The 16140-nt window shown below is 42.0% G+C and overlaps 1 protein-coding gene across 2 annotated transcripts in view; it reads left to right on the forward strand.

Moving 5' to 3' along the window:
* LOC139921961 (serine/threonine-protein kinase WNK1-like) overlaps positions 1-16140 on the forward strand; it is a 31456-nt gene that overhangs the window by 699 nt on the left and 14617 nt on the right. Inside the window, exons 1-4 of one of the 2 annotated variants that reach the window (XM_071912414.2) lie at positions 37-117; positions 1579-2825; positions 14103-14275; positions 14508-14728. In XM_071912414.2, coding sequence (XP_071768515.2) covers positions 2034-2825; positions 14103-14275; positions 14508-14728 — 1186 coding nt within the window. In that variant the 5' untranslated portion in view covers positions 37-117; positions 1579-2033. Of the gene's footprint in view, positions 1-36; positions 118-1578; positions 2826-14102; positions 14276-14507; positions 14729-16140 lie in introns of those variants that run through there. The other variant, XM_071912493.2, reaches the window with a different exon arrangement.

Raw genomic sequence — 16140 nt, forward strand, 5'->3', positions numbered from 1 at the left:
CTGCTTGTCACTGCTTGGGAGCAGTCCAACCGGCATACCGGGCGAACGTATCCGGTTGTGTTAACAGCACGGTTTGTAACGTTAATCACTCAGGGATGGAAACTGGATCGCGAGATGGTAAAGTTGATTAATTTAGAGTTAATTGCTAACGTTACATATAAGTATAGTGATTATATGTTATTCTAAGCTAAATCGGCAGCAACGGAGGTAATTATTAAAACAAAGACGTGACGCGTTAATCATTTAACGTTAGGTTGGTTTAAGGCTTAGCCAACATTAGCTAACTAGCTAGGTGCTAGCTCTGTTCGCTTGCAAGCTAACAAAGAACCATTGCTCCTCCTTGCTTTGTATTGCTGAATATTGACATTTCGAATGGCTATGGTGTCACGTATAAGGATTTGAAAGATGGGGTATGTAAGTCAGAATTTGTGTTGAATAAGGGACTCGTTATATTCATTCTGTAATTCGTTTGGTTCCCTTTGTCGGGCCCTTTTCGCAGCTTCCAAGTTTGGTTTGATGTTGTGGTTGTCAACGTTGGCAATGGCTGCAACAGCCATATATGGAGGTCATTGATGACTTATAAGTGATTAGAATGCCATTGAAAACCTCTATACTTTAGATGACAAGATATAATACTATTAGTATTTGTGTTTGCAATTTCAATCATGCCAGAATGACATCCTACTCAGCCAGCTACAGTAAAAACAATAATCTTAGTCCGTAAGGTCGACTGTGCAGACATAATAATAAATAAATACATAGTTATGCAGGTAGTATTCAGGTAGTGATGGTTTTTGATTTGCTTGTGGTGGCGACTCAGCTGTCAACTTGTCCATTAGTCATTTCTGGTCCTTGAAAAATGTCTCAAGTGTTGCTAGGTTAGTGTGTCAATGAAGGGGCGAGGAATGCATAGCTGATTTGTACCACACTACTTATTTTGCAAAGTTTTCAAAAAAATTAGAGTTGAATAGTTAGTGGAATGGACACACATGAAAGATAAAAGCAAGTATTTAAAATTCCTGAGCAGCAGGGTGGTTTAATGATAAGGGAAAATGTGCTTCAACCTCAGGACCGCATTTAAGCCCTCCTGAGAGCAAGCATGTACCCTGCTGAAGTGATCTTGAGCAAGACACAGAATCCCTATGAATTCCAGGGGGACTGTTCTGTAGCTGATCCTGTGGAGAGGGGAAAGTGAAAAGACAAATTTCGCCTTCAGGGATCAATAGAGTATCACAAAAATGTTCATGTGCAGAATAATGAAAACGGATGGACAGGGCAGTCCAGTTAAGAAGGCACTAGACAGTGTCCTATTGTAGCTATGTTTCTGAGCAAAGCAAGGTTATTAACCTTCCTGTATACTGTAAATTCTACTTGCCAGCACTTAGGCTACTCTCTTACAAATCTTGTTGACATTTGACATAATGTTGGATACACTCAGACACATGTCAGCTAGTGTTATGCCCATGTAAACTTTGATTATGTTTGCTTGTGTCTTATTGCTAAACATCACTGTCCCTTTTGCTGTTTACATGACATGAATTATTCAGTTTCTATATACTTTTTTGTTTTCTCTTTCAGTGAAACTGGACTGGAACATATTTGGAGTGTCTGAACAGCCTGCTTTTGCCTACAGTGGGAAGTTTGCTGCCTGGAGTAGGCTGTGCCTCTTCTTCCCTTACCAGTGATTCCTTATGCTTGATAGAAGCTGTACCCTGTATCCTACAGGATGGATGGTGTAGATTTAGAGAGACTTGTGTGTCAACATCAGTACTCTCTGTTCTGCTGTGGTGTTCCATCTTTTTCCATTTACAAAAGAACACCTCCCATCCTACACCTAGACTCTCTGCACTATACATGTAATGACTTTGAGCAATAAGAAAACAGACAGCGGCAAGTAGAAGGAGCTGCGAGACATTTTGCTTTTTAAAGCACAGATTGATACTGCTTATCTGAGTCTGTATGGCGGACGTGGAAGTATCCTTATTTTAATTTTTCAGTAATTGTACCTGCTCACTCTTGGTGTGGGTGGTGGGATGTCGGAAAAGCCCAACGACAAAATGGTGAAGTTCCTGGCTCCCCCTCCGAAGAGTGGAAACGGCACTGGGTCTGGTTCAGACTCGATGGTGGGTGAACGGCTGCCGACGGAGGTGAGACGCCGGCACCACACCATGGAGCGTGACCGGTGTAACCCTGAACACCGTTTCTTACGCCGCAGCGTCATCAGTGACTCTAATGCCACGGCGTTGGACCTCCCTTTACCCAGCAAGATCCCTGTCCTTGCACCCCAACGGGTTCCGTTGCATGAAGTTGTCCCCCAGAGGCAGCAGGCTGCTGCTGCTCATGTGCCGCGGGTTGAACCAGGTGTAGCTCAGACTGAGGAGTCTGCAAAGAGTGGAGGAGGAAGAGACAGAGAAGTAGCAAAGGTGGATGTTTTGCCTTCAGAGCAGAAGCCTGCCGTAGTACAAGACATCTGTGATGGAGAGGTGGTGGTGGCAGCCCACTCGGCACCATGCTTAGCTGTAGAATTGCCAGGTCAACCTGAACCTGAGAGCACCACTGAAGTGAAGGTACATCATGAGGGAGAGGAAGGAGAGGGGGAGGAAGAAGATAAGGACTCTGCCAAGGCACGAGCAGAGGCTGAGCAAAGAGAGGCTGAGAAAAAAGTGCAAGAAGACATTGAGGAGGCAGAGACCAAAGCAGTGGGAACATCACCGGACGGGCGTTTCCTGAAGTTTGATATTGAAATCGGACGTGGTTCCTTTAAGACTGTCTACAAGGGCTTGGACACTGAGACCACAGTGGAGGTGGCCTGGTGTGAGCTGCAGGTATGAAATTGGCATAAGCATGTATTCTCCATGTATTCTCAAGCTTCTTTCCTTCTCCTTATGCCTCACCCATCACTCAAGTAGATCTGTTTGTTTTTTGCCTTTACTCTTAATGTGCATTGATACGGCGAATTAACAACTGTGATAATGTCCATTTTTGGCATTCAGTCACCATTGTGTTTTTTCTTGAATGTCCACAACATCTACTTTGTTCAGGCTTTACTAGACATAAGCCTGATGGAGTAGAGCCAAAATAATTTCCTTCCTTACTGTTACCTGAGCCACAGACTGCCATTTCCCTTTTGAGAGACATGGCTAGCATATCCCTTTGATTGTTTCATTTCGTTCTTGTCAGAAGAGAGCAGCAAAAAATTCCCATTTCCCCATTTTGCATTTTTTATTGTGTATTGTATTTCCTAAGGAAGGCAAAATGGCCCTTAAGACCTTGGCTAATTACCAGAAGTTATCTAGGCGTATATAGTTTATAACACCAGTTTGTATGATCAATGAATACCTAACACTAATGACAGTCAGGAAATCACCTTGGACCAGTTTCACAAGCATGGTGTTTCTGGTAAGATGTTTTTGATAGCATTGCCACCATTATGATGCACTCATGATGGTGAATTCCCCATACTCTACTTTCACACTAGCAAAGGACAATATATGCCATTTGAAAGATAAATGAATAATAAACCTAAGACAACTGTCAGGTATAACTCACCAGATATTTACGAAGCAAAGGTGAGATGAATTATTGAGGTTGTGATATTTTTGGCCAGTAAGTGTAGTAGAATTCTGAAATTCCATTAGAGTGACAGAATCATTTGTAGTTACAGGGCGCCTAAGCTGAATGTATGCAGCAACAGAAATATTGATTCAGTTACACTGGTCATAGATCGGTTTTCAGTGAGATCCCCCTTGAAAACTTTTGCACTATGTTTAATCCATGTTTTAATCTATTAATTAATCCATTGAGCATTAGGCTAATATTCCCAAGTACATGTCTGAACCTAATGCATTGCTATTATGTCTGAATACAGTGTCTGTAGTGAGAAGCCCAAGATGTTGCTTTGGATCTGCTTTAGAGCAATAGTTTGTGATTCTGTTCAGCAAGCTTGTGAAAAGCCCATGTAGCTCTGCTGTCTGTCCAGTAAAAACAGCAACATGGCCCACAGCAAGGTTTGACCTCATTCACCGTATGCATGTTTGCTTTCACTGTCACGCTTTCAGCCTGTCATAAGTGACAGAGGCCTCACACGGCAGGACACACAAGCATAGCTGCACATGCGCACACGGTTTCAGAACAATGTGGAGATTACAGACACGTGCCCCTCCCCCTCACATACAGAGAATCTGGCGCACGCTCACTGCATGCCTGCTCTGAATGCTTGTGTGAACGTAAAATGGGTCAGATTCTTGACGGAGGAATCTCTAATCTCCCGTGTGAAGTGAAGTGCAGCAGGCTGGCCTGCCAAGGCCTGTTTCTCCCCTCTACCTCATCTCCTTCCCCTTTTCTCTCCCCCACATTTTTTCTATATTACTGTCTTCTTTAACCTCCCTTTTTTTTTAAGCTTTTCTCTCTGACTGCCATTCTTTTCTTCCCTACCTCCATTAGTTAATGCTGATGCTCATAGTAGCACACTGCTAGTCATTGTTGTCTACACTGCACTCAGTATCTTTTGCTTTCTTTCAACCACCATAACAACAGTGAATTATTGGTTGATGTCATTAAAATATTTATATTAGTGTATTAGACACGGGAGGCCAAGTTGAATTTGATAGATGTTTTGCTGGTGTGGCAATGTCACAAATTTTGAATGCTATGTGAATCACTTGTAATACTTGAAAAGTTGTCTTTTAATCTACTGCTACAGTAGATGCAACATTGTGCAAGATGCACACTTACTTTGTGGTATTGGTTGAGTAGTATTTTATTGGACAGAAGAAGAGTATTCCTGTGGTTTCATGAGGCTTCCTGAAGAGGCAAGGGAACCTCAAAACCATATTGAACCCAACTTTCTTGGCCTGTGGAAACTTGCATTGGGGGCTCAATCCAATGGGATGAGAACATTTAGAGAAGTTTTTACAGTTGGATGAGAACCAGCTATACCCATAACCCGCAGATAATGCCACTGGCTTTTATGCCTATTCTTATGGTCACATGGGTTGTTTTATGTTGGCCTATATGGTCCTTTTTAAAGTATGTACATGTAACCTGACTCTTGCGTTTCCGCAGTTACCTTCCTTGTTGGCTGATATACGTTAGCAGGGAAGAATGTGCCTCAATCCATCTCTCCCCTGTCAACTCAAGAGAGTCCGATTGTTAAAATCTGGTCAACTACACTTAAGAAGCTGAAATCCCCTCTCACATGGTTGTTAAAGCTGTCCCATGATCACTCTAGTGCTCCTGCCATTCTACTCATAAGAGCTGAGGGCATGTTTGCTGGTCTGGAAAGTTAACTTATTCTCTGCATGCAGTCTAGTCAATTGTTGTTCTCTCAAACCTTCACTTATAGGCTTCACAATATAGCTAGTTCCTCCTAGAACTATTGACAGTAATAGAAGGAATTTGTTCACCCTTTTCTCCTATAATTGCATGATAAGTGCAATTATCATGCAAGTTGTGGTAGTACTCTCACTTCCTTGTCATTCTTGAACCCTATTTGTACAGGATTAGTTTTTCAAGGGGAGGTGGGGTAAAGTAATCATTACTGGATCATGTCTGTAATTTTGCTTCTGTCTGAATCTGCCATGTCAGTTTTTTTTACGGACTGCCCGCACCTGTAGCAATTACAGCCTCTTTTACCTCCTGTAAAATGCTCAGTAAAAATAACCTCAGGTAGAACTAGTCTTGTCCGAATTGACATCCCTTTTGGCAAACTTGTATGTATTGGGCTACTGCCCAAACCGTATGGTTGTGGACCATCTGCTCAAATTGCACTTGAAAGCAGCCTTCACCCCAAACTGAGATCAGACCCAATGTCTCAACTCTGGTCCAGTTGCAGCCATGCTGTATTATTATTGTTTGAGCACATCAACGTCAGGTTATGTATGATGCATGGTACATTTTTGGTGTGATGATAATCTCTTATCCCATGGGAAGAGTAAATTAATACTATGGATATCCTGTGTTACCAATGCTTTACACACATTGCCCTGAAAACAAATTCCGTCCAAATAGGGCTTGTGTTTCACTGTTTGACAGGAGCAGGGGTTTATCCTGTTATTTTACTAGAGGTGTTAATGAGTCAATGAAAGGGTTAAGAGGTAGTGAAGTGTTTGAAACTTTATAGTTAACCCTAGTCAATGTATACCTCCACAACTGTTGTTCTTACGAATCCTTTGGCCTAAGCTGTTTAACTCTTGTTACTTTTTTAAGATTTACGATGAGCCTACATATTAGAGCCTCCATACAATACATTTACACAGCCTTCCATACAGTCTTTCCCCCTTTAAGTGGTTTTTAAATTTTGTTGTTCATTTTCTCAGGTAGCAAATTGGTCAAATAATTATTTTACTGATTCCCCCCCCCCCCCAACAAATTCTAATTAGGCTAATCTAATGTCTGGATGCTGAATGATTGTGTAGATCCGTATTTTTCTGGTAAACAAAAACATGCTCTCATTTTGGGTGGCTTTGGCATTGTAAACAGTTCTAGTCATGATTGATTTTACAAACAAAAGTAAACACAGATAAAGAGACTCGGGTACTGAAGGTCTTGGTAGTAGTTTTTCCTGTTGATGCTATAATCAGTGATGCAGAAGTAAATTGGCCTTGTCACTTGTGTGTTCACTGGAAATTCGGTGTCAGCTGGAAGCAACAGCAGCGGAGCCTGCATGTATGGTAATGAAACATGTTCGACAGGTTTCCCCTCATAAACTCCCTTAATCTTGTTATAGCATAATAAAGTCCAATGTATAATAAAGTTTTAATGGAATGGCCCTGGCACATTCAATCTGGAAGCCATCTGTCCACAATAGTCTAAGAATTTTTAGGCACCCACCCTTTTCCACCCACCCACAAACCCACTCACATTTGTTTTGGATCTCACGTTGCATGCAGGCATGTTTAAACAATAAGTAGGTCACCGCACAGGGGAAGCAGAGGGGAAAAAAGAGAGGAATAAATTTAGGAGCCTCCCCTTTCTTGCTCACTCACCCATCTTCAACCAACCGTGTCATCTCCCACTCTCTGTCTCCCCACCTCCTTCCTTCCTAGTATTGGCTGAAGCCAAGTGTTGAAAGATGAGGAAGAGAACTGAGGCATACTTTAGAAGCTGTGGAAGCTGCTGCCTGTCCAGCTGGCTGCTGGCATCTGCTGGGAGTGGCAGGCCATGCCCAAGTAGTCTAACATGCTGGCTTTCATGACTGCTAATGTTAAAGGGATACTGTAACATTTTGAATATTCATTGGTTATTTTTCTTCACCAGACACTTATCATGTTTGGGGAGAAAAAGTCAACATTTGTCCTTCAGTACCCCTAAAATGGATTGTTGGCATTCCTTGTTGAAACCATGGGGTACAGCCTGCTAATGGGCTAAGAACTGGAAAAGAAAAAATGTTATACTAAAATAACGAATCAACACAATTGATGCACTTGTTCTGTAATTGTTTTATTATTGGGCAATACCAGGCAGCATGAATTGAATTTAATAAATTGAATTGGACTTGGATCGGTAGTAGTATCAGCTAATCTCCTTGGTACCTGGCACTGGTATCAGTTCTGAATAATTGGTTATCGGTGCACCTCTACATTCAATTGATCATTCCTTACTACCTTGAAGTAGGCTCATTGCTCAATTTATTAAATTGTCTCAAGAAATTAAGCAGTAATTAAGTGCTGTTTCAGAGCTACAGTCTCAGTGTTTACTCCCCTGGATTTTTTTCTTCCCTACATTTTGTACTGCCATAAAATTATTTTGTTATTACTTCCATCTGATAATCTCTGCTCTTAACCCTAATTAGATCTTGTTTATTTTAGAGAGCACATCAACAAGAAATGGCAGGTTTGTGCATCACAGCACCTGAATTAAATCTAAAACCAATTGACTGGCCGCTGTTAATTTACCTGGGTGGGCTGCCCAAATATGAACATATATGGGAAACACTGATATGTTTCACTGATTCACATGATACTGTCAGTCTGTGTCCCATCCCTTATGACGATCACCATATGGGAGTTCATGACTGATATCTGAAGCTGTTGAGTTTCAGTGTGCCAGTGCTTTGATTTGCGTTGATTGTATTGCTTCTATCCTGTATATTTGACTGATCTTCTGGAATGCATTAGGTTAGATGTTATCTACTTCTGACTGAAAGCCACCCCATTTGTTATTTATGGCTTTAGGGAAGTGACCACAGAGGTAATGAAAGCCTTCTCTACCTTCTTATTATCAGGCATGTTGCAATGTTGCTTAAACCAGATTAGATGTTTCTGGGCTTGCTTACAATCAAGAGCTTTTCCATGTGGTTTGGTAACTCTGTTATCAAAATCTGAAGTGATATCAAGTGTTTTTTCCCTCTGTGTAAAGAAGTTCCTTGTTCATCAAAAGAGGCAGTGATTGGAGAGCTGCTTCCTTGTGTGTTTTGTGTAAAGTAAAAGCATGACTTCATCTAAACTCTAATGTGGCCTAGTGAAGTTAAACAAATTTGTGAGTGCCTTGCCTTTAGCTAGCTGAACCAGTTTCATAGCTGACTTGAGCTTCCGTCAGCCATGAGTACATGAGAAGCATGGCATTATTTTCTGTCAGCAGAAATTATCCTTTCCTTCGCTTGATATGACCTGATAAACTCTGCTGTTGATGTCTACACTGCGCAATGCAGTCTTTCATTGACCATTATGTGTACCTCTAAAATAAAGCAGCTACAGTGGGAAAACACCATCTGTATTATACACCACATACACACACACACGTTATCTGTGGGTTGACAAGTATGTGTGAGTTTTCTTATACACCATTCAAATCAGATGGACACTCATACTGACAGATGATGTGTGAGATGACTCCAGTCTGTCACCTGTCTCTGGAAGACATCTTGGCTCACAGAATACTCTACTCCAGTGGTCTTTGACTTCTATGGTCATGTGTCAGGGCAGTCCTAAAGACAAATGAGTATTCAGATCAGGACAGCTTCTTTCAACTTGTTTAAAATTAATTAGTAAATGGTAATGATAATGTGGCTTTTGCCTACAATCCATCCATGAAGGCTGTATCACAGTCTTGGCTTTTTTATGGAGACGAAAAAACTAACTTGACGCTAGAAGTTAACTAGTATTTGGGGAATATTTTACTAGAAAACTGTTATTGATTGGGGAGACTGGTTTATGTCTAACATGCCTTCTTGGTAGGGATGCACCAACATATAGGCAGACTATCGGTATCGGCCGATATTTGGATGATTGTGGAAATGGCAATTTTGTGACCTTTTATTCTAGGAGTGTGTCACTTAATACAACTGTCAGATTAGCAACAAAATAATGTTAATAATTAACATGGTCTTTTGTTTTAAAAACAATAAGTCTGAAAAGCATAACCTGTTTTGAGCCTGCATTTGTACTTACAAGAATGCATATTGGTGGGAAAAGATTGGATATTGGTATCGGCCTCAAAAATCCCTACTTCTTGGCTTTCGGGCCCATCCGCCATGATCCAGATCCCAACCAATGTTACCCAGAGGGCTCCATGTAGCCCTCGGTGTCATCCTCAGAGCAGGGACCTGACAGAGCCAGCCCTTGGCATGACCACAGCCTGTCTCACTCAGTCTATTTTTAGGTGCATTGGGTTATTTATGATGGCCTTTGCCTGGAAGCAGTATGTTCTCCTCCATGTTGGCTATACTGTAGTTTACTGGCATTAGATCTGATTGACAGTGCACAGTAGGTGAAAACACCACAGGCTGTTTGGTTGTTTAGATCATGTTGTGAGACCACAACTCTCACTCTCCTGAACAAGCATGGAGCTCTGAGAGAGATGGTAGCTGTCTCCTATCCAATCCATGTTTAGTTGTATCTTTTTAGCTGTGACCAGCAGCTAGTATAAGTCACTCTGTTGGTCGGTCGGTCACTCCCAAAAATTTGTACTGCACATGTATCATTGTGGGACACAGCTATAAATACTCTATGCGCCCGTTTGCTGCATCATTTTGAGTTTAGCTTGGTAAAGTGCAGGTTTGCCACACCAGAGATCCCTGGTTCTAATCCTGAGTCAATTTAGCACTACCATTTTTTTTTTTCATGCATGCTGGCTTCCCCCAAAACATGTTGGCCTACACTCTTTTAAACAGTTGTAGCCTAATTCTCGAATGTGCATGCTGGGGGTGACACCGTACAGAGAAGGCATGCAAATTTATGAAATGGTCACCCGTTGTTGGGCATTGATCATCATTAAAATGAATATTTGTCAAAACTGACTGAATACACTGAATTCTCTCTCTCTGTCTATGTGTATGTAGGCCAGAGAGAAAGAGAGAGAGAGAGAGAGAGAAGCCTGCTGTTGGCAAATGTCAAGCAGTATGCTTGGTGGCTACAACTGAATAGGAGTTCCTTTCATGAGCAACCCCCACCCTCCCCAACCTGATCTGGATTTCCCCTCCAAACGTCCCGGCCTGCCTGGTTGTTCACAAAGCGCTTAGCTGGTTGCAGCTTATCACAAATTACGTGCTTGTTTAGCATTTGAAGGGAAGCCTCAGAACTGCTTTTTGATGGCTGAGCTATTTTATAGATAGCTTATAGATAGCTAATCTATAGTTTATGCCTTTAGGGTCAGGCTTTAACCTGAATAGCTTGTTTAACATCCACCTGCATTGAATGGACAATGCTTACCTCATATAATTACCCTATGTATTAACTTGCTGAGAGGGCTGCCTCTGAACTGAGCAATGGGATCATATGATTTTGAAATGAGGTTTGAAACTGCTTGCCAGAGCCATATAGCTACTGTGCTGACTCTGCAGAGTGGGTTAGGAATTCAAAGGGTTGAGGCCTACGCTGATTTATGTGACAGTTCATTTTTAATCTCCAGTCAGTATAAAACATTAAATTTAAGACTTCTGCATCATTCTCTCACTCGCTCTCATACATTTGTACTATTTTGTCCTCTTACACATCAGCATATTTTTCTCATGCACTCTGTCTTTCTTTCACTTTGTCACATTCAGAGACTCCACAAGGGCAATGCATCATGGTAGCCCCAGGGTGTGATATGTGGCAGAGGCAGTAGTGGCAACACAGATATTTAATGAGCTGACTCATTCCCACTGTGTCAGACGGAGCTGCTGTGACTCATCTGCAGCCACCAGTTTGGATTGTCTATTTTATAGACTTTTATAGCCCCACCCTCAAAATGGCATTTAGATGATGTTGGCACAAGTCTGAAATGGCTCCGACTCCTTATGCCTTCCCTCCCTGTGCCTTCTTGCCCTTCATTCTTCAACTGTTAATTTAGGCATGAGAAGATTTAATTGCCAATTCAAAGAATTCTGTCAAAGTCTTTTTGTTTCTTATTTAAAGGAAAGGAAATGAAAGAGAGGAAAATAATTTTTGTGGGCAGTGAGAGTCAGTCTTTGGTGGATGGCCCAAATGGTAATGACGGATAATATTTCTGCGTTTATGTTTCTCCTCCATTGCTCAGTGAGTGACAGATATTGTGCCTCTCTGCTCAGGATTTGTGAATGTACCAGAGGCTGCCAGGCACTGCTCCCAGTGATAGTAGGGGCAGGACGCGGCACAGGGCAAAGAACTCTTTCAAGTGACATTCAAAGGGAGTGTGACGTGTGTCTTGTGATTGCAAGATTGTAAATTCCTGGAAGGACCAGTGAGTTTAGACTCTGGGTCCTGTGGACTTTGTGAGTTGTATCTCATGAAGAGCTATGCGATTAGTCAGTGCTGGCTCTTTATAAAGTGATTCATAGAGATACTATTAGACATGGTTCATTATCCTTTTGGGAAAAGAAACTCAACAGTATTTCTTATTTCTATAATTGTGATCGTGTCCAAATAAGCCTATACACACGTGAGTGTTTACCTCGCTAGAGTTGCAGGCTTAGAGATAAGGCCCTTCACGTGAGCTTAGTGTTGTGTGTTTACTGAACTCTCATCTGATCCACTAGTGAACTCACATGAGGTAAACGAGTTTCTCTGTTCATACTAGGGTGGTTGGGTTTTGCTTTGGAGATTAGAAGGAGACCTCATTGATGTCATGGCAGGGTTTTTCCTGGCTCTGAAAAGGAGTTTGGTGGTACTTGTGTGGGCCAGTGAACGTGATCAATCGACCCACCATACCATTAACTTGGACCCTTGTTATTTAGGACCACTGATGAGCCCCAAATACTGGGAAACTCTGATCTCGCTCACTCACTCGCACATCATATTTCACTGGCCAAAATAATTGACGAAAGGTTCACATTAAAATCTCCCTCAAATTAGCCACTGGTAAAAGGGTTTGACAACTAATATTTACTTGTAGTAGACAAGACATTAGTTTTGCATCAACTAGGGAGCAAGGTGGCTGTGTGGCTCCAGTAGAAATGCTCTCATTAATACAGTAGTTTGGTGTTTTTGGGGTTGGGGTGCTGTACAAACTAGGGTAGGAGCTCCCATGACTGCCCCGCCCCAATTCCAGACCCAGGGCTTGTGGCTAAGAATGCTGCCGCGGATGTTTTGCATGACTGTTTCCACATGGTGTGCAGAAAGAGAAAGGGGAACCACTGGCCTATTAGATAAATACCCTGAAAAGTAGGTCAGTTGGCCCAAGTGCATGGTGGATCCTCCTTAACTTGCCCCGTCACCCCTCACCCCCTGCTCTCTGACATTGCTCCCTCATTCTGTGTCTTCCCTTCCTCCAAATTGCTTCCACATTTCCCCTCCACTCATCCGTTTGACTGCCCTAAGTTGCCCCCTGGGATTGCAAACATTCAACGTATAACTTCAAAATACTCCAGCCGAGACTTAAGTAAGCTTCTTCATTATCTTTTTCTTCAAGTGATGTCAGTCAGTGGAAAGTTTTCTATCTCTTTCTCACACTCTCTCTCACTCACACACACACACACACACACACACACACACACTTGCTCTCCACTCACAATGGGCTGAATTTCCTGGACAACCTGGCCAGTTGCCAGGTCTCCGGGTGAAGGGAGGTTTTCATCTGGCTGTGTCGCTATGTCTTTGGCTGGGGGATTTTCACTGGGCTTGGCTGACTGGTGGGTTGGCTGCTCTATAGTAAGTCATGGTGCAAATGTAGGTCACGCCAGGAATTGCTCAGGCAACTTGAGAAGGGTGGAAAGGAAGATGACTATACACACTCCAACATTTTTTGTTAATACATAGACCTACATCTAACAGGTGTTATTGCCATTGCTTATTTTTGCACTGGTCAATTTATGGAGTGTTAAATCCCAGCAGACAGACAGTGCTATCAGGTTTGCATTTATGTTGCTATGATTCATTGTTAAACCCTTCAGTTGCCAGGCATTTGTTGACCCTTATCAGACATAGAAAGCTCTGTTTAGATTATAGGCCTTAGTGAACTTAGTAACAACAGTGTAATAGTTTTGCCGTCACCCTCATACCAGTAACGGTTTGTGTCGGAGTAGCGTGTAACTGTTGAGATGAGTGCAGCCCATGTGTTGTGTAGTAAATAGTAAAGAGGTTACTTTGTGAAGAGGACAGTTAGTTTTGAAGACCTGACTAATTGTGCGTTTGTTTTGCATAGTCTCTACTAGTTTTCTCTCCTTTTCCGTTATACTGTGGCTCTTTCTCTTTTCAGTTCTCTTTTTGGGAAACTAGGCCAAAGCCAGACACATTCCTCTCATTTCACAGCCCTGCGCCAGAGAAAACAGGGCCACGTCCCTATCCCCAGACTGTATGTGCACGTGTGTCTGAGTATGCATGCATCTTTGTGTGCTGAAGACACTGTATATTGCACTACCCTGTTTGTTGAACTGGTCAAAGACATGTTAATGAAATTTCAAACCTTAAGGTAGCCTACTTTTCTCTTGCTCAAAACTGGGGAGTCAAGAAGCCTGTAGATTAAAATAGCGGTCTTTTTATCAGTGGACACATTCAGATGCTAACTGACAGGTCATTCAGGTTCTTCTCTTCTGGCAAAATGCTAAAGAGATTAATATTGAAACTAACCCTAACCCCAAATCCTGACGTTACTGCCAGTAATTAGAACCTCTTTATTACTCTTAATTATTCAGCATATGAATACCACTATATACAGTGGTACCTGTTACTTGAAATAATAAAATATTTTCTTTCTGTCCCCTGCAGGATCGTAAACTGTCCAAGTCGGAGCGGCAGCGCTTCAAGGAGGAAGCGGGGATGTTGAAGGGACTGCAGCATCCCAACATTGTCCGATTTTATGACTCCTGGGAGGGTCCCTCTAAAGGCAGGAAGTGCATTGTACTGGTCACTGAACTCATGACTTCTGGCACACTCAAAACGTGAGTCCCAAACTCTAAAACACAGACCTAACAAACATACATGAATACAGGACACATAGGTATAATGTCCGTTAGGGCTGCATGATTATGGAAAAAATGATAATCCCAATTATTATAATTACATTTTTTTCATCCTTTACCCCAGAATCTCTGTAAAAGAAACAGAATTTTACATAAGATGTTATGTGAAACTGATGATTTAGAGTCCTGGTTCTTTGTTTTTCTCCTTTAGATATCTGAAGCGGTTCAAAGTGATGAAGATTAAAGTGCTGCGCAGCTGGTGTAGACAAATCCTCAAGGGGCTCCACTTCCTACATACTCGGGCTCCTCCCATCATCCACAGGGACCTTAAGTGTGACAACATCTTCATCACAGGCCCAACAGGATCTGTCAAGATAGGAGACCTGGGACTGGCCACGCTTAAGCGCGCGTCCTTCGCCAAGAGTGTCATAGGTACGGCTCCAAAGTCACTACTACTCCCTGCTCCCATTCCTGCAGTGGGGCAGTACCTTTTTTAAGGTCATGCTATTATGTTTGAACTGAAAATGGTGGTATTCACAGAAGGTATTTTCCTTTGACTTGTTTTTCTGACAGTGTGGTTCAAAAACAGACCACAGCGTTTCAGCTGTCTCTCAAACCACAGCTCAAACGGAGGCCAAACATTGTGGCAGTCTTAGGCAGATAACCACAAGGCTTTCTCTCTTTGCACTCACACAGCAAGTCTAAGTTTAGTCACTGTACAGAATCTTTCTGTTCTATGTTTCTCCAAAAAGGGAAAGTTGTTTTTTTTCAGGCACCTACTGAAAGTAAGTAGCGCCTCAAATTTCTCTTACTGTTAAATATAAATATAATAATAGATGTCATGCCTTATACTTGCAGGCTAACCTGGCCAGGGCTAAAGGTATGCCCTTCTTCTGTCTTAGACTGGTCTTTGTTCTGTGGTTTGGAAATATGTGGTCTGTTTGCCAATTATACCATAATGTTTAACATCTCTTTCTACGGGTTTGCCTCAACAGGTTTTTTGCTAGTGTTCGTCTCTCTTACTGTGTTTTAAAATATTTCACGACAACAGAATCTTTTTGCTCTCTTTTGTGTCCAGGGAGTTCTCCCCCTTTCTCTCTACCAGTCTTTTGCCTTTCTTTTTTTTTCTTTTTTATCTTTCACATTCTCGGGTATGTTTTTAAAATGTAGGCTCTAGCCTCAGCTGTGCCCCATTCTGCTGTATGGAATGAATAGGGTACTGCTGGTCATTGAGTAAGTATGAACTTTTATGGGCCTGGTAAGTCTGACAGTGTGCTGTGACACACCTCCCATTTCAAAAACAATTCAATTCAAATAATCAACTGAGTTTTTCTGTGTAAGACCTGAGATTGAAAGCAGAAGTTATCCATTAATAGATCAAGGTTGGTGTACAGACACACACTGCTGAGCACAGTAACTAGCTATGGGATCTGCTTCTCTCAGCCTTGACCATAACACTTTCCCTCTGCAGGTCAAGGAAAGACGGTAAGTCACACATCAAAAGGTGAGTGCGTTAAAAAAGGGTATGTTTTTATTTGGTTGCAAGGTAAGGTCTTGACACAAGTTACTTCCATAGCTAGTCATATTTCTCATTCAAAGATCATTGGCATCCCTTTGAACAAATTGAACTGCATTCTGGCTTGGGTGTTATTCTCAAGTGGTTCACTGTTAAGCTGATATTGAAAGGTTGTAAATAACTCGTTTTGGCTAATGAGTGTGTTCTGTACATCGACTTCCTCACATAGACCTTCTTATGACCCATAATGTCAAGGTCTTACACAGACAAACACGTGCCTTTTTCTCTGCAGTCTAACTGAGCCCAGCTTCCCCCTCCTTTTTTGTTT

Source organism: Centroberyx gerrardi, chromosome 4 (assembly GCF_048128805.1).
Source record: "Centroberyx gerrardi isolate f3 chromosome 4, fCenGer3.hap1.cur.20231027, whole genome shotgun sequence".
Lineage (NCBI taxonomy): Eukaryota > Metazoa > Chordata > Actinopteri > Beryciformes > Berycidae > Centroberyx > Centroberyx gerrardi.